Below are 18,323 nucleotides of genomic sequence, written 5' to 3'. Positions count from 1 at the left end.
ATTCCTGCCCATTCCCCCTGCACCTGCCCTACATGAGTAGGCTTTCCCTCTTGTGAATCCTCTGATGCTGACTGAGGTGTGAGCTCTGACTGAAGGCTCTCCCACACTCAGGGCACTGGTAGGGCTTCTCGCCAGTATGGACTCGAAGGTGCCGAATAAGATGTGAACTAACTCGGAAGTTTTTCCCACACTCGCTACATTCATAGGGTTTCTCTCGGGTGTGGATTCTTTTGTGGAGGATAAGGTGAGAGTTCAGGGTAAATGCTCTCCCACATTCTTTGCATTTGAACGGTCTCTCCCCCGTGTGCACTCTCTGGTGTCTGATGAGATCCGAGCTCCCTCCGAAGCCTTTCCCACACTCGGTGCACTCGTAGGGTCTCTCTCCCGTGTGGATGCGCTGATGCCGGATGAGTTTTGAGCTGTGTCTGAAAACCTTCCCACATTCCTTGCACTGGTGGGACTTCTCGCCACTGAAAAGAGCTGTATGTTTAATGAGGTTTGGGTTCTTGAGAGGTTTTCCATACTGATAAATTTTGGCTCCAGTGTAAGCTTTTTGATGCTTAATAAAATCAAGATTCCATTTGAAACTCTGGTCGCAGGCACTGTGTTTGTAAGCTCTCTGGGCTGTCAATTCATTCGAGTTGTGATTGAAGCTTCTCTCACACCCTTCATGATTGAGTTCACCTGTGAGTGTGTTTTTGTGGGTGAGGATTTTACTAAAACCTCCATCCTGAGCAGCAGGTGTTTTCGGGGTCTCCCCTGGTCCTTTCCCCCAGTGTTTCTTCATTTTGCTTGCAGACTTACAGAGGTCTTGAGGTTCAGCACATCCTTCTGGTATTAACCCTGAGATTCTTCCTGAAACAATTCCCTGTGATTCTATTTTTTCATAAATGTCCAGTTTTGTCAGGGATCCAGTGTTTTCACTCTCATTATCTAAAATAATTTAAAAAGAAAAACTTTTCTGAGCTGGCATATTCAAGATAGTTATGGACTAATATGATTTGGCCATTAAAAATATTTTCTCACAATGCACTTTCAAATAATGTTACTTAAGAGAATATTATTTTTAAAGTTAACAAAAAGGCTTGAGGAGCTATAGAATAGAGCTCTATAGTGGAGTTTGAGGTTTAGTGGGTAAAAGAGGGACACTATCTCAAATGAGGTCAGAAAATACAGAAACAGGAGAAAATTCAAGCATAAATGACTGAGGTAGGTTTATGAGAGGGAAAACTATTTTTCACCCATTCTTTTCATTTCTTTTCCATCTTTCAGAACTAATCAGTTTTTCAAGTTTCGTCATCATTTTCTACTGATTATTCCCAATTAAAAATTTTATGGCGACGGGGCTGGAGAGATAGCATGGAGATAAGGCGTTTGTCTTTCATGCAGAAGGACGGTGGTTTGAATCCCAGCATCCCATATGGCCCCCTGTGCCTGCCAGGGGGCGATTTCTGAGCGTAGAGCCAAGAGTAACCCCTGAGCACTGCCGGGTCAGGAGTAACCCGAGCGATGCTGGGTGTGACCCAAAAACAAACAAACAAACAAACAAACAAGTTATGGTGAGAGCTAGAACAGAAGGTAAGATGCTTGACTTAAGCGCATAGGATCTGCCTGGACTCGATTCCTGGTATCCCATATGGTCCCTGGAGCCCTTCCAGGAGTGGTATCTGAGCACCACTGGATATCAACCCACCAAGATTATGAGTAATTTACTGTAAAGTGATACTGGATATAAACTTTAAGAAATATTGCTTTTTTTTTTTTTTTGCAACACCTGGTGATACTCATGGCATAGCTTTTCTTTGCATTCAAGGACCATTTGGCAGGGCTTAGGACCATGTGAGGTGACAAGGATCAAACCTGGATTAGCCATGTGTAAAGCAAATGCCCTATACACTATACTACCATTCTGACTGTAAATATGAACTTTTTATACTTAAAAAGAACTTTTTGGCTTTTCCACCCAGGAAAAGCCTATTTTCTCTCTTTTCTTTTCCTCTCAAGACTTTAAATTTTTTTTTTTTTTTGGTTTTTGGGCCACACCCGTTTGATGCTCAGGGGTTACTCCTGGCTATGTGCTCAGAAATCGCCCCTGGCTTGGGGGGACCATATGGGATGCCGGGGATCGAACCGTGGTCCTTCCTTGGCTAGCGCTTGCAAGGCAGACACCTTACCTCCAGCGCCAACTACCCGGCCCAAGACTTTAAAATTTTAAAATAAAACATTTTGGGGGCCATATAGATAGTATAGTGGGTAGGACGCTTGTCTTGAATTTGATTACATGGCACTACAAACAGTCCCCCAGGGCCCATCAGAAGTGATCCTGGAGCATTGCTTGGTATGAATCTAAATACATGCAAACAAAATAGGGGTGGGAGAAAATAATGCATCGAGTAGGGTGTTTGCCTGGCATGTGGCTGACCCAGGTTTGATCCCTAGCATTCCTTATGGTCCTCTGAGCACTGACAGCTGTAACCCCCAAACAAAAGCAAATAAACACAACAAACAAGAAACTAAAAGCTATCTTTGAAAAAAAAACTCTTAACTTAAAAAACAGATGAGTTCCAGGGGCCAGAGTGATGGTGCAGAGGTAGGGAATTTGCCTTGTATGCAACTCACCCAGGACGGACCTCGGTTCGTTCCCCCAGGGTCCCATGTGGTCCCCTAAGCCAGGAGAAATTTCTGAGCACAGAGCCAAGAGTAACTTCTGAGCATTACCGGGTGTGGCCCCCAGAAAAAAATAGATGAGTTCCAGAGTATATTAGTGTACAATTAATGTACATTACTGTACAATGGCCAAAAAAAAGAGCAAGCCCAGCATTCTGTAAATATGCAGGAACTTTGAAAAATTAAAAGAATGAAAAGGAGAAGGGCCTATTCTATAAATCTATCGGTGACATGTAGAAGCTGATGAGTCTCTCAGCGAGAGTATCCCATGGTGCCTCTCTTCTTTATCACTGTACGGGCTCTTTCTACTACATGCTTTATGTCCATATGTTTCTTTTTGCCTTTTTTCCCCCCCATTCTGACATTTTCAAGAAGCCACTTCCCCACTTACCACAGTCTAGCAGGAGCAGGGTTTCCTGGGAACTGTGAAGGACCTTGGGGTCCACAGGCTGAAAATGGGCACCAAGCACTGGCCCCACAGGCACTCCCTTCTTCTTGATTTCTTGTCCATGGCTGTGGACTGGAACCTGGAAAACAAAGTACAGAAGTGTGTGTAGGAGAGAATTCTTGCTGAAAATGAGCATCTACCTACAACTAAGAACCTCTAGTAGAAATACAAAACTGAGGGAGGAAGAACTAAATCTGGCTCAACTGTAAAATACACAGTCGAAATGGGAACACGAGCTCTGAATGACCTGAATTCAGAACCCTTAACTAGTGTGTTTAGTTTTTTTTTTTTTTTGTTCCCACATTTTTGTTCTCAGGGGGATACTCCATCCAAGGACAATCCAAATTCTGTCCAATCTAAGGACCTTTTCTCACACGGTGGGTCCTCCCGTCCATTCCCAAAGCTCCAAGCCTCTGATGCCTTTATACCTGGAGGACAACTTCATCGCTGCCTTTCTCCAAGTCTTCCACTATGCTCACCGCCTCGTCTCCGCTCTTGGGGTAATGCTCACGGACCCAGGCCTGCAGGTTCCCTGGCAGGATGGTCAGGAATTGCTCGAGGATCAGCAGCTCCAGGATCTGCTCCTTGGTGCGGGTTTCGGGCTTTAGCCACTGGCAGCAGAGCTCTCGGAGTTGGCTCAGTACCTCGCGGGGACTGGGGGAGTCGTGGTAGCAGAACTGCCTGAAGAGCTGCCGGCACAGTTCCTGGCGGAAGGGGTCACTTTTCGGAAAGCAAGTTTCATGCCTCCAGATAAAATCCTCCTCTTCTAGCTTAACTATCATGAACTCTTCAGCTTCCTGAAGCCTTTGAGCTGCTGTTTTCTTTGATTCTGTTGTCATCTTTACATATAAACTAGGATAAGAGCCTCTACTTCTGTTTTGTGAAGGCCTGACTTGGTTTCAAGAGGTCTCCTGAGAGATTTAGAAAAAAAAAGTTTACTATTGCTATTTAAGTTGAAACATCACAACATAGAAATAGTCATTCACCATCAATTAAAAAAATTACTGGGTGTTGCCTCAGTATCAATAAATTACTCTGAAATACAACCTTTATATAACATCTACCCCAAGGCTGCTTAGAACTTAATAAAATTATTTATCCGACTACTAAAATTGAGAATACAGAGACACACCTTAACATAGAAGAGCTTTTATAACATGTACAGTAATATGGATACAATAAAATTATATTATATGTGACATATTAGCATATAATATAAAAGGGGCTAGGAAAATCTCTTGAGCAAGAATGTTAGTAAAACTAGTTAGCCATTTGGAAAAACATTTTTTTTTTTACTTTTATTTTGCATCAGTTCAAAAGCCAATTTGTTTCGTTTTAATATTTGGGTTATACTCATCAGTGCTCTGGGGTTACTCTGGACAGTGCCTGGTGGACTATATGCAGTGCTAGAGATAGAAAGGATTTGTGCCTTACCTCCTACACTATCTCTCTGGCTCCCAAATAGGTCAACTTCTTCAGATGGCCTTATTTTCACCCAGATCCATGAAACAAAGAAAATCACAGGCAGACCTCTCTTTGATATTTGTTTCAGAGATATCTTTTTTTTTTTTTTTTCGGGGGGGGGGGGGCCCACACCCGGCGTTGCTCAGGGGTTAGACAGTGAGCCCTGCTCTACTCATAGGCTTTCCTGGGAACCTTTGCCCAGCAGCTTTTAGCCCACTACTTGGTTTTTTGTTTGTTTGTTTTTGTGCCACACAATGATGCTCACGGGTAACCCCTGGCAGGGCTCAGAGGACCATATAGGATTCCCAGTGTTGAACCCCGTTTGGCAGCGTGCAAGGCAAGCCCCTTCCAGCTGCACTATCGTTCTGACCCTGGTTGTTCCTAGGCTTTAGGAAGTAGTTTATTCTCCCTAGGACCTATTGGAAATCATTTTGTTGTTGTTGTTGTTGTTGTTTATCTGTTTTGGCCACACCAGGTGATGTTCAGAGATTATTCCTGGCTATGGGCTCAGAAATCACTTCTGGCTTGGGGGACCATATGGGGCTCCGGGGGATTGAACCGTGGTCTGTCCTAGGCTAGCACACACAAGGCAAATTTCTTATGCCCTGCGCTACCGCTCGGGCCTGGAAAATCTGTATTTTGATGTGCAGGCAAAAAGAAAAATGTTGACTTTTTAAATATTGATACACGCAGAAGACATAACTATGTTGATCAATTTTGAAAGCTTATGTACTTTTATGGTAGACACCGAATATGCTAATCCTTCTGAAAAGGACAGAATGTTTGTTTACTAGAGGTGGGAGGTTTTAACCTGGACAATCAAGGATAAGCACGAATCAGAAAAGTGAAGGATTTGAGGATGTGGAAAAGAACAGCAGGTCGAATTGAGACCAGTTTGTGGGGCATGATCATTGGAGGAATCAAGAATTCCACTACAAATGAGAAACCAATCAATTCTTGAATTCCTGCAGTTGCCAAGTATGTGAATACTGCACATATTGTTGAAGAAAATTCCCACCACTAAGAGCCAGCAGAAAAACAAAGCTGCATGCTTTGAGAAGTGGGAAAGCACTGTTTATTGCTGGCTAAAGCCTTACTTTCTAGACTCAGGTGGGGGATGGCCCATTGGCAGATGGCTGGTGGGTGAGCACAGTAGCAGATGAGCACATTTGGAGGGCATCCCTCGATTATCAAGATTATAGGATGAGAGAGAGAGAGAGAGAGAGAGAGAGAGAGAGAGAGAGAGAGAGAGAGAGAGAGAGAGAGAGAGAGAGAGAGAGAGAGAGAGAGAGAGAGAGAGAGAGAGAGAAAAGAGGAACATTTCAGGGCATCCTGAATGCACACCAGGGTTAAGTCAGTGTCCAGACTCAGCTGCCCACAGGTTATAGACCACTCTGAAATGTGGGCAGGGCTCAATACCACTTATGGGGTGGGGTGGGGGACACTTATGGGAGGTACTCAGGGATTACCCCTGTGCTCAGGGATCCTCCCTGGCAAGGCTTAGGGGAACCATATGGATTGTTGGCAATTGAACCCCCGGTCTCTTGCATTCAAGGAAAGAGCCCTTCCTGTCGTCCTATCATTTCTGCCTCGAGTTTGAGCCTAAGGATCAGAAGAGGAGTTGGGGGTGTGTGTCTGGGAAAACCCCAGAGCAGATGGCCGGGTGGTTCATAGTACCTCCTTCCTGTTGGGGAAGGTTCCCACAGTCTTCCTCTCCTCCTTCCACTCCTACCACACCCCTTCCCACAGCCTCTCTTGATCCCCAGAACCTGCCTGCCTCCCCCATTCTCAGGATCTCTTTTCTCTTTTTCTTTCTTTTTTTCTCTTTCTTCTCTCCTCCCTCTCTCTCAGGATCTCTCTCTTTCTCTCATCCTTTTTTCTTCTTTCTTCTCTCCTCTCTTCTTTCTCTCTTGATCCCCAGAGCCTGCCTGCATCCCCCACTCTCAGGATCTCTCTCTTCTCTCTTTCTTCTTTCTTTTCTCCTCCTCAACTCTCAGGATCTCTCTTATCTTTCTTCCATCCTTTCTTTTTCTCTTCTTCTTTCTTCTCTCCTGATCCCCAGAGCCTGCCTGCCTCCCCCACTGTCAGGATCTCTCCTTTTTCTTTCTTTTTTCTTCTCTCCTCCCCCACTCTCAGGATCTCTCTTCTCTCTTTCATCCTTTTTTCTTCTTTCTTCTCTCCTCTCTTTTTTCTCTCTTGATCCCCAGAGCCTGCCTACCTCCCCCACTCTCAGGATCTCTCCTCTCTTTTTCTTTTTTCTCTTCTTTCTTCTCTCCTCCCCCACTCTCAGGATCTCTCTCTTTCTCTTTCTTCCTTCCTTCTTTCTTTTTCTCTTCTTTCTTCTCTCCTCTCTTCTTTCTCTCTTGATTCCCAGAGCCTGCCTGCCTCCCCTACTCAGGATCTCTCTCTTCTCTCTCCTTTCTTTTTTGCCTTCTCTCCTCCTCCTCCTCCTCCTCCTCCTCCTCCTCCTCCTCCTCCTCCTTCTTCTCCTCCTCCTCCTTCTTCTTTTCTTCTCCTCCTCCTTCTTCTTGTCTCCCTCCCTCCCATTTCCCAGACTTGTCTGCTTGCCTGTCTACCTGCCTGTCCCGAAAAAAAAAAAAGGTGTGCCCTCATTCCAGGTAAGCAGCCTCAGGGATGCAGCAGGGCTCGAAGGGCGCCCCGAGACCCGGACCACGCCCCCTGCCCCTCCGCGATGACGTCGCAAGCGGCGGGGTTACCATGACAACGGCACGCCATCTTGGCCGCGCGTGCGCCGTGGCCCTCCCTTCCCCCAAGCCCACCTCCAGACGCCTGGAACTCCTTTTACCTTTCCTTTGAGTTTCCGTGGTGGGTCCAGGTCGCCACCTAAGCGTTGCTGATACCAAACGGAACCTATTTCGGGCGGGCGTCTGCCAGGGGACAAAAGAGCGGACATGAGGGTTGCCCCCGCCCCCGTCCCGGACTCACCTCTTCCCCAGGCCAGGTTCCGATCGGACACTTCCGGTCGCGGGACGGCGCTGCCTAATCAATCTTTCCAGGCTTCCTTTGGCGTCTGCGCAGGCGCAAAGGCGTGGCTGTGGACTACAACTCCCAGAAGCCTCCGCAAGGCTCTATTTCCCAGGTGTCTTTGCTGCGGCCACCAGGAGACGGCGCCATTTGACTGCGTCACTTGAAGAGAGGTGTTGGGGGCACTTGGGCCTCAGGTCTAGGTTCAGGGACTTGACACACCCCCGCCATAGGGTGCAAAAATCTTCCTGGAATTCTAGGATTCTATCAGAATCTCTTAAGAACTAAACCTTGAGAATAAGTCACTTCTTTTTAGCTTCTTCTTCTTCTTCTTCTTCTTCTTCTTCTTCTTCTTCTTCTTCTTCTTCTTCTTCTTCTTCTTCTTCTTCTTCTTCTTCTTCTTTTTCTTCTTCTTCTTCTTCTTCTTCTTCTTCTTCTTCTTCTCCTTCTTCCTCTTCTTGTTCTTCCTTTTCTCCTCCTCCTCTTCTCCTCCTCCTTCACCTCCTCCTCCTCTTCTTCTTTCTCTTCTTGTTGTTCTTCCTCCTTCTCCTCTTCCTTTTCTTCTCCTCCTCCTCTTCTCTTCCTCCTTCACCTCCTCCCCCTCTTCTTCCTCCTCTTCTTGTTCTTCTTCCTCCTCCTCTCCTCCTCCTCTTCTTCCTTTTCTTCTCCTCCTCTTCTCCTCTTCCTCCTTCACCCCTCCTCCTCTTCTCCTCTTCTTCCTCTTCTTGTTCTTCTTGTTCTTGTTCTTCTCCTCTTCCTCCTCTCCCTCTTCTCCTCCTCTTCCTCCTTCACCTCCTCCTCTTCTTCCTCTTCTTGTTCTTGTTCTTCCTCCTTTTCTTTTCCCCCTCTCTTCCTCCTTTCTCCTCCTCCTCTTCTTCCTTTTCTTCTCCTCTTCTCCTCTTCCTCCTTCACCTCCTCTTCTTCCTCTTCTTGTTCTTCCTCTTCTTGTTCTTGTTCTTCTCCTCTCCTCCTCCTCTTCTCCTCCTCCTCTTCCTCCTCCTCATCTCCTCCTCCTCCTCTCCTTCTCTTCCTCCTCCTCTTCTTCCTTTTCTTCTCCTCCTCTCCTCCTCTTCTCCTCTTCTTCCTTTTTCTTCTCCTCCTCCTCTTCTCTTCCTCCTTCACCTCCTCCTCCTCTTCTTCCTCTTCTTGTTCTTGTTCTTCTTCTCCTCCTCCTCTTCTCCTCTCCTCCTCCTTCACCTCCTCCTCCTCCTCCTTCACCTTCTCCTTCTCCTCCTCCGATTGTAGTTGGGTTTCAGTCATAAACAGAACACCCCCCTTCAAGCTTACTTAAATTTGGGGAGGGGGCTACTTCCGGCTGTGCTCAGGGGTGACTCCTGTCTCTGTGCTCAGAACTCACTCCTGGCAGGTTCAGGGGACCATATGGGATGCTGGGGATCGAACCTATGCTGGTCGTGTGCAAGGCACTGTGCTATCTATTGTCCCGGCCCCATACTTATACATTTAATTAAAAAAATTTGAGGGCCAAACCCAATGTTGCTTGGGCAGCTCCTATAATATTCAAGGGGTTCCTACGGTGCAGGGGATGAGCCAGGGATCTCTATGTAGATTATGGTCCTGGTTTAACTAATTTTTATTAAAAATTTTTTTTTGGCGACATCTGGCTCTTTGTAGGGCTGCACCTGGCTCTGAGCTCAGGGATCATTCTTAGAAGTACTCTGGGGACCATTTTCCAGGATAGTGCCCCACCAATTTCCACATTTCCACGATAGTGTCCCACCAGTTCCATAAGGCAGCAATTGAGCTGGGTGAGCTGATGGTGAGGTCACTTGACTTGCACAGCTGGTTCACACCTGAATCCTGGTCTCAGACTAGAGTGAAGGATTTGCTGGTCTGGAGTTGGGGTAGCTATGGAGAGGGGAGGAGGAAAGTTGTTTTGCTTCTCCACTCAGGTTTTCCAGGTTTGATGTCTTCCTGGCAGAAAAGAATTTTAGAAGATGAATAGTGAAGTCAAATAAGTTTAGTTAGGAAATTTGAGAGCGGGGGAGAGGACAGAGAAGGGAAAAGACAGACAGAGACAGAATGTAGAGGCAATAGGAAAGAGCAAGGAGAAAAGAAACATGTTCAAGAAAAAGGTGGGTTACTCCAGAGGGAAGAGAACCTGAAATTTGAAGAAAGGATTGAAGTATCTCACAGTGAACTGTGGGTCACTCAGGAGTGAGCATGCTGACTGCTTTTGCAAAGTTAGTTTTACATTGCCTCTGATGCAGAATCTGTTAGGGTATTGTAAGGGAAAAGGACTTGGGACTTTTGGCGATCTTCCTTCAAATTCTTCTCTTGGGGGCTTTTGTTTTGCTGGAGATTCTCCTCTCTTGAGGCCGCCTAGTCTTCTTTCTTTGGGCGGGATGTCTTAGTTGTCCAAATCAGGTCTCAACTCTTGTGTCTCCAAAAGGGGTCCAGCCTTCATCCTTCAGGGTGACAAGAAGAAAACCATAGATCGTATCTTTTTTTTTTTTTTTTTCTGGAGAAACTCATTCCCAAGAACTTCCTACTTGCCTCCCTTGTTCCCCTTACTAAAAGGTATCACTTAGGACTGAAGGACTGAGGGAGGCCTAGGTAGCACTTATAATCCAGATGTCCAGGCCCTGCTGTCTTCTGACACCAGAAGACAATCATCTCAGCATCCTCTTCCCTGTTTTAGTGGCTTTCATTCTCCTTGGAGCATAATAAAGAAATGCTCACCATTCATTTTGTTAAAGAAATATTAAAAGGGAAGCTCTTCAGCCTTTCTTCAGATTCTGCTTTAGAAGTCCCTCCCATATCTGGGGGATCCCCTGCCCATCTTTCCCCTCCTTTCCTTTCCCCTAAATAAAGTCCTTTTCCAAACTGGGCCATTTGCTCTCTGGTCCCTTACTTTCAATTTTGGCTGTTTGAGGACAAGATCCTGAATATCTGCACTCACTGTAGAAGTGGGGGTGTGTCTTATTTGCCAGTACCTCAGTCTGCAACCATGATGGGAAGGGAATAGGTATGACTCTCAGAAGAGCATCTCATTTGCTGCCTCTCCTTGGTGCTTCATGCTCCTGCAGACAACTTCTTCCTCATTGTCTTGTGGGACCCCTGAGGGTCAGCCCTGCTAGTCACCAGAGTGCCCAAGTGCTATTCCCTGGGTGTTTGTATGCAGGCTGAGATGCAGTCCTGAATGGGGCTGAAGCATTTATGTGGCAGTGTCCAAAGGGCACATACTTGGTGGTGGTGCTTGAGTAACTATTGGTTGTAGTGTTTGAGACCTGGGGGCCACATACTTCATGGTGGTGGTGCTACTGTGTACCTTTAGTTGTGTTATCACACCCACTTTGTTTTAGATTGCACATAGGTAACTGCTCATAGTGGTAATGCTGAGTGGAAGTGGATTTATTCCTTAGCTTGTGGGCCCTTGAGTTACTTATCAAAGATCTGCATAGAAAAATCAGATGGCTAAGACTTTTAAGTACATGTTTCTGGTTCCCTTCTCATGGCCAGGTCTCTTCTTTCACCTACATAATTCATAAATCCTGTCTCCCAATGGATGTCCGGTCTGTATTACAATGTCCTCACACCATTCTGACCCACCTGCCTACAGTTTAGGACAGCTGGGCTTTCTCCACTCACTGTTCTCCATCCAGTTTGCTTGAATTTTCTTGTCTGTAGTCTGCAGCAGAAGCCTTAGAAACTCTGTCCCCTTGCAGGGGTCCACTGCTCTGTTATTTAAGACTGTACCCAGTGGTTCTTCTCCCCTTGGACTTCCCTTGAATGTGTAGCAGTGCTGGGGATCACACTAAGGTCCCACACCTAAGAGGCTCTACTCTCCCACTACCTCATTACCCAGCTCCAAGCATCTCATTTCACCTCTCATTTTTTTCTCTCTCCAATACCCTCAACTCTCATTTTTTCTCTTCTCTTTAAAATCAGCCTTAACTATATATTGGTGGTATGACAAAATATAGAACTTGGGGCTGGAGAGATAGCACAGCAGTATGGCATTTGTCTTGCATGCATCTGGCCTAGGATGAAAGGTGGTTCGAATCCCGGTATCCCATATGGTCCCCTGTGCCTGCCAGGGGCAATTTCTGAGTGCAGAGCCAGGAATAACCCCTGAGGAGCACTGCTTGGTGTGACCCAAACACCCCCCCCCCCCAAATTAGAACTTATGGCAAAATGCACTTTGGAGGATTATGGGATGTTGTGGATGTGGGGGACACTCTGGAAGTCGCACATGGGTACATGCTTTTCCATCATTGGTGTAACTTCCTTTTCATATGGGTGATTCTATGAGGATTTCTTAGTTTAAGACCCAAAGTCTTTACATTTTAAAATGATTATTATTTGTTTTCCAGACAATTTATAGGCTACTCTGAATTGTGTACAGATATAAACCATAGACGTATGTACCAATCCTGCTTTTTCAACAAGGGAGTAAAGATAGGTAGGAAATACATATGGTACAATTAAAAAAGGAATAACTGTAGAATTCCAGGGTGAAATAATCTATCCCTTATTTTACTAGATTAGTATGGCTGCTTTATTGTATTCAGATTATAATATGTCTCATGGTCCTTCTTACTAAAACTGTTCCTCATACGTTGGTTAATATCATTGCTTCTTTATAAAATTCATCTACATCCTAGATCTAGATTAAGTGCTGAGTTTTATTTGGTCTTCATGAATATTTCTTTGACTTCACATTAAAATTAAATTAAATTTTAATTCCATGGCAGGTTTCTTCTCAACTGCTTTTCATGCACAACAATGATTATCTTCTCTTAACCCACTCTCGAAGGATAGTTTTAGGGAAATGCTTTTATTCTGGTCTTGGCATAGTTTGTACCTACATCAACCTGTATGTCTTAATGATACATTCAAATATAGATTTCATACTTGTCTTGTTATTTTCAGGGACTTCCATATTAACATATGGCCACATCATTAGACCCTTAGGAGAGCCAATTGATAAGATCTGCAATTATGTTATTTCCAGAATCTGTAGCAAACTTGGATAGCTGACTAGTTTCATTAAGTACTTAACAACTGTGTGCTTATTATGAAAATGAAAATGAAGGTATCTGTAAGGATTTGCCTTCTATTGAACTACTTTCATTCAGAATTACTGGGAGATCTTGCTCTGGCCTAGAACCTTCCTTAAGGCTGCCTTCAACTCATTGTTCCTTAGACTATAAATGAAAGGATTCACTACAGGCGCTACCACCATGAAAATCACAGATGCTGCCGAGTCTTTTTCAGTTGAATGTTCTAATGAGGGGCTCATATAGACCCCTGTGATGGCTCCATAGAAAAGAATGACCAGGGCAAGGTGGGACCCACAGGTAGAGAAAGCTTTGAGTTTTCCTTGGGTGGAAGGGATTTTCATCACCGCAGAGATGATGAGGGTATAAGACGCCAGAATACAGCCTGACGGAACCACAAAGATCAGTCCCACAACAGCCAGGACCATGATCTGATTCAGGCTGGTATCTGAACAGGAGAGAGGGAGGAGAGAGTTGATGTCACAGAAGAAATGACGGATAACATTGTCCGAGCAGAAGTGCAGACGGGCCAACAGGAGGGTGTGCAAGAGTGGGTTCAAAGTGGCAATGACCCAGGGAACAGCCACCAGAGCAGCACAGAGCCTTTGCGTCATGATGGTGGAGTAGTGCAAAGGGTGGCAGATGGCAACATAGCGGTCATAGGCCATCACTGTGAGAAGGAAGTTGTCCATGTTGGCAAACATCATGCAGAAATACATCTGGGCTAGGCAGCTGGAGTAGGAGATGGACTGAGTCTGTGTTTGGAGGTTTTGCAGCAACTTGGGGACTGTAGCTGAAGGAAGACAGAGGTCGACCAAGGACAGATTGGCAAGGAAGAAGTACATGGGGGAGTGAAGGCGTTGTTCGGAGCCGATAGCGAGCAAAATGAGTATGTTTCCAAGAAGCCCTGTTAAGTAGAGGCACAGGAAAAGTGCAAAAAGGAGGCCCTGCTGTTCTGGCCAACTTGAAAAGCCCAGGAGGAGAAATTCAGACACTCTGGTTTGATTTTCCTTTTCCATTGTTTGGGTGTATCTGCATGAGACCTAGAAAATTAAAAAATAAAAAAAAGTTTAGGGTAATGCCAGTGGTCCTCAGGGCTGGCTAGCTTTGTGCTCAGGATCATTTCTGGCATGCTCAGGGGCCAGGTGCAAAGCACATATCCCACCTCTGTACTGTCTGACTTTACCCCCTCCCAAATATTATTTTTGTTTTTTGTTTTTTTTACAGCCACACCCAGCAGTAATCAGGATTTACCCCTGGCTCTGTGTTCAAGGATTATTCCTGATGGTACTCGGGGACCAAATGGGATGCCAGGGATGGAATCCGGGTTAGTTGCAAGCAAGGCAAATGCCATACCAGCTTTGTTATCACTCCAGCCGCCCCCTAAAATATTTTTCCCTGATATTTTTTAAAATGTAATTACCAAGTCTAGTACCATTTACTAAATATTTTATCTTTGACCACTCTTTCCCTTATCAGTATTTTTTCCTAAATTTTGGGCATGTATTTCCATTTTATTGTCTTTTCATTTACCCTTACCTTACTCAAAAATTTCAGGGAATCTAGTCTCTTCTCAGTGGGCAGAGATTCTTTTTTCTCATGATGTTGATACCAAATCTTGCTCATTCTTCATTCTGTGGGCCAGCTAGATAGCGCCATATCCAGGAATGATAGAACATGACAAATGCTGAGATATGATTGAGGACATTTCCCCAAATGTTTGTCCAATATAAACTGTCCTACTTAGAAACCAGTTAGACATGTATGAGCATTTATGATTCACAAGAAGAGGGGCTGAAGAGGGGAGAGACGTTTTTATCTTGCATGCGGTTGACCTGTGTTTGATCTCTGGCATCCCAGATGGTCCCTGGAGCACTTCCAGGCATGACTCCTGAGCGAAGAGCCAGAAATAATCCCTGAGCACCACTGGGTTTGACCCCAAAACAAAAACAACAACAAAGATTAACAAGAAGATAAACTATTTTGACTTTTTGTTGTTTCTATTTGGATCATACCAGCGGTACCAGGGGTTACTCCTGGCTTTGTGCTCAGAAATCGCTCCTGGTAGGCACAGGGGCATATGGGATGCCAGAATTTGAACCACTGTCTTTCCTGGATTTGCTACGTGCACGGCAAATGCCCTACCACTGTACTATCCCTTTGGCCCTTATTTTGACTTTTTAAAAATCAAAGGAAAAATATATTAATAGATTTGTTAGGTGTATAAAGTTAAACCTCCGAAAATAGTTTACATAAAGATCATGAGTAGCATAGGAAAATATTTTTCTGAAGAGGCATCAAATGTGTGGAGTTAAATAACTCATGCAGCAAAGACCAAAAAAGAAAATACAGAGAAAAAATGTTAAATATCAAAATGGGAGGTAGAGTTAAAGAGTTTCCTTTTGGTGTTTTTATTATACTTTTAACCTTAATTATCATAAGAATATTCTTTATCAGTAGCATTATTTGGGTCCTGCCATTTCTTAGAGTTGTAGAAAACACAAAGCAATGAAAGACTGAATTTAGTCCAAGAAAGTTTGTGGAGGAAAATAAGTTAGTAGACGTTGACATATGCAGATGAAATTATTCCTGAATAGAGAAGAAATCTCTAAAAAGAGCAAGTATCCTGGGAAGCTTGGCATGTAGAGTTTGTCCACACAGAAATCATACTTCATCACTCTGGGCTGGGTGACCAAGTCACTTAGTATCTCTTAGGTCTTAACTTTCACATGTGTATTAACAATACCAACTTCAAAGGTTGTTGTAAAATGAAACGAATCATATATTCAACATTCTTAGATGTAAATATTACTAAATAAATGCAAACTATTGTTGACAAAACAGAAAAGAAATCCCATTGGGTTTATTCCCAGTCTCCACTTGGACTGATTAAAACACTTACTTTTTGTTTTCTTTATGCCCAGAGCACTTATGAGGCTCATCCTGACTCTGTGTGTGGAGATTGCTTCTGGTGGTACTTGGGTAACCATGCAGTGCTAGGGACTGAACCCTGACCCCCACATGTAAAGCATGAGCTCATCCCATTGAACTATCTCTCTGTCCCTGAGACAAATAGATTTTTTTGTTTTGTTTTTGGTTTTTGGACCACACCTGGCGTTGCTCAGGGGTTACTCCTGGCTATCTGCTCAGAAATAGCTCCTGGCAGGCACGGGGGACCATATGGGACACCGGGATTTGAACCACCCACCCACCTTTGGTCCTGGATTGGCTGCCTGCAAGGCAAGCACCGCTGTGCTATCTCTCCAGCCCGACAAATAGATTTTTAACATCAGCCACAATTTAGGCATTGGGAAAGTGAAGAATAAGACTGTCTACTATTTAAGGAACTTTATTGTTTTCCTTTAAAATTAAAAATATTCTCCCTAAAATTATAATAAACCCTATAAGTATAAATATTGATCTTCCTTCTCTTAGTCTTCCTCTTTTCATTTTTTTTAATTTTCTTTTTGTTTTTGGGCCACACCCAAAGAAACTCAAGGGTTACTTCTAGCTCTGCATTCAGAAATTACTCCTGGCAGGTTTAGAGAACCATATGGATGCTGAGGATCAAACCCAGTTGGCTGCTGCCTCATGCAAAACAAACACCCTCCCTGCTGTGCTATCACTCTGGCATTTCTTATACTTCTATAGAGTTATCCTCTTATACAAGAGTTCTCCTACTTTTGCTTTGTTTGGGGAGCGTTACCAGTTGGTGCTCAGCGCTATTTCTAGCTCTGCACTCAGGGATCACTCCTGGTGGTGCTCTGGGGACTATATGGGATGCTGGGATCAAATTCATGTTGGCAGCATGCAAGGTGAGCATCCAACCTGCTATACTATCCACCCTAACAATTTCCCCATATTTTTCTTAAAAAATTGCAGCAGTTTTTAATGATCTCACTCAGTTTTCAAATTTCTTTTCATGGATTCAAATATTTTCATGATCTTGTCTTACCTCTTGCTATAGATTCCAACCTTTAGAATTGGACGCATACTGAAACTTTTTTTTAAATATATTTTATTTAAACACCTTGATTACATACATGATTGTGTTTGGGTTTCAGTCATGTAAAGAACACTACCCATCACCAGTGCAACGTTTCCATCACCAATGTACATACTGAAACTTCATCTCTCTGACTTATCTAATTTTTGAATTTGTCTGATTACATATCTTCTTCCCTCAACATGTTTTTTATTGCATTGCCCTTGCCTTTTGTCTTCTTATCAATTATCCTTATGGAATTGTTTGTTTTCTAAAAATTAATTAGCAACTAATAGTACAATAGTACAGTGGGTGAGGCGCTTGCCTTGTTTACAGCCAACTTGAATTTGATCCCCAGCACCCTGTGGTCCACTGAGGTATGTCAGGAGTGATCCCTGAGCTCAGAGCCCGGAGTAAGTCCTGAGCACAGCTGCCTGGGATAAAACAAAATTAATTTTCTTTCTTCAATGAAATATAAGATTTATACAAGCAGAAAACTATTTTTTAAAAAAGTTAACCACTGTATATGTAGAATAATTACCTGCATTTACATATATGAAGAATAAATGAATGAGTATACTTATTAAACATTATGGAAGCTTTCTATATTACATAGAAATGTGTCTTCAGGGTGCATGTACTCAATATCTTCTGGAGGTTGCACATTCTGTTGTAGTATTGAGGATCACGTCAGCAGAGTTGGGATCTCCCTGGTATTATGGGCATAGTGAAGCTCAAACTCTAGGCCTCATTGACCCAAAAGCCTGGGCCTCACATTTTGTACACTTAACAGTAATTTTTATTCCAGGAACTTGAGTTTATATATAACAAAGAATCTATAACTTAAATATATTCAAATATAATATAAATGTTCACCTATAAACATTATATAGAAATAATATCCATTTCATATCTTTCAATAATTGCATATTTGTTATCTTGTTTTTATTATTCTTTTTGCTTCTAAAATATTTTGGGGGAACACATGGAAAAATTTTATTTTTTCTGGTCACACATCTTGCTATAATCTGGATTACAGGGTGGGTGTTATTAAGTGAGGGAAGTCAGAGGGAAAATACTGGATGTTCTCACTTAACTGTGGGATAAAGAGTAACAATGACGAGGGACTGGGAAGTATCAAATGATGGCATAGCCTTGCCCTGGGCTGTAGAACTAAGAATGCCCGGATGGAGGGGAGAGGAAGCGGGGAGTGAGAAGGCAGGCGGTAGAATGGTGATAACTGGATGGCGCTGGCAAATGGTCATTTCAGTGAGGCAGAGGTGAGGTAACTAAGAACATTTTGATGACATCACATGCATTATGGCACCCCAAGAGTCAGCTCTAGTGTAAGCAGGTGATTCAGATTATCAAAAGCATATTTTAAAAACAATAAATTTTCTGAGGAGTTGGGATGAGGAGAGGGAGGGAATTTGGTCATCAGTGGAGGAACACTGACCCTCATGGTAGGTTTGCAGTTGAAATGTTGGAATGCCTGAAATTATTAACAACTTTGTAAATCATGGTGAATAAATACAAAAATGTATTCATCTTTGGATAGGAAAATAGCTTGATAAACATTTGTTTCTATTTTACTATGGAAAAAGATTGATTTTTTTTTTTTTGGGTAGAATGAACTGTATGCCAGAAGGTAAGGCAGCATTATCCTGATTCTGTCTTTGATTCTCTGTCCATTACACCATCTTAGGCAAAGGATTGGAGACCCACTGGTAGAAAATTAATGATGTATGGTGAC

The 18,323-nt window shown here is 43.6% G+C and overlaps 2 protein-coding genes across 2 annotated transcripts; both read right to left on the bottom strand.

Annotated features, from left to right (window-relative positions):
* ZNF165 (zinc finger protein 165) lies at nt 1–7,409 on the bottom strand. The gene is made up of 4 exons (XM_049764970.1): nt 7,386–7,409; nt 3,544–4,026; nt 3,059–3,194; nt 1–930 (listed from the first exon to the last, which is right to left on the bottom strand). Exons 2-4 carry the CDS (start codon nt 3,952–3,954, stop codon nt 29–31), a joined length of 1,449 nt encoding a protein of 482 aa, XP_049620927.1. The 5' UTR covers nt 3,955–4,026; nt 7,386–7,409; the 3' UTR covers nt 1–28.
* Nucleotides 7,410–12,665: 5,256 nt separating this feature from the next.
* On the bottom strand, nt 12,666–13,604 carry LOC125996073 (putative olfactory receptor 1F12P). The gene has a single exon (XM_049765032.1). It carries the CDS (start codon nt 13,602–13,604, stop codon nt 12,666–12,668), a length of 939 nt encoding a protein of 312 aa, XP_049620989.1.
* Between the last annotated feature and the right edge of the window lie 4,719 nt (nt 13,605–18,323).

This window comes from Suncus etruscus, chromosome 18 (genome assembly GCF_024139225.1).
Source record: "Suncus etruscus isolate mSunEtr1 chromosome 18, mSunEtr1.pri.cur, whole genome shotgun sequence".
Lineage (NCBI taxonomy): Eukaryota > Metazoa > Chordata > Mammalia > Eulipotyphla > Soricidae > Suncus > Suncus etruscus.
Note: the sequence above shows the minus strand (reverse complement) of the source record. Positions and strands in the feature narration are given on the sequence as shown.

Excerpts from the sequence above, each read along its gene's own strand:
- ZNF165 (XM_049764970.1), bottom strand. The coding sequence starts at position 3,954 with ATGACAACAGAATCAAAGAAAACAGCAGCTCAAAGGCTTCAGGAAGCT. Across the intron at positions 3,195-3,543 it reads GCGATGAAGTTGTCCTCCAG|GTTCCAGTCCACAGCCATGG; the intron begins GTATAAAGGCAT and ends TTTGTTTTCCAG. Across the intron at positions 931-3,058 it reads CCTGCTCCTGCTAGACTGTG|ATGAGAGTGAAAACACTGGA; the intron begins GTAAGTGGGGAA and ends TTATTTTAGATA.
- LOC125996073 (XM_049765032.1), bottom strand. The coding sequence starts at position 13,604 with ATGGAAAAGGAAAATCAAACCAGAGTGTCTGAATTTCTCCTCCTGGGC.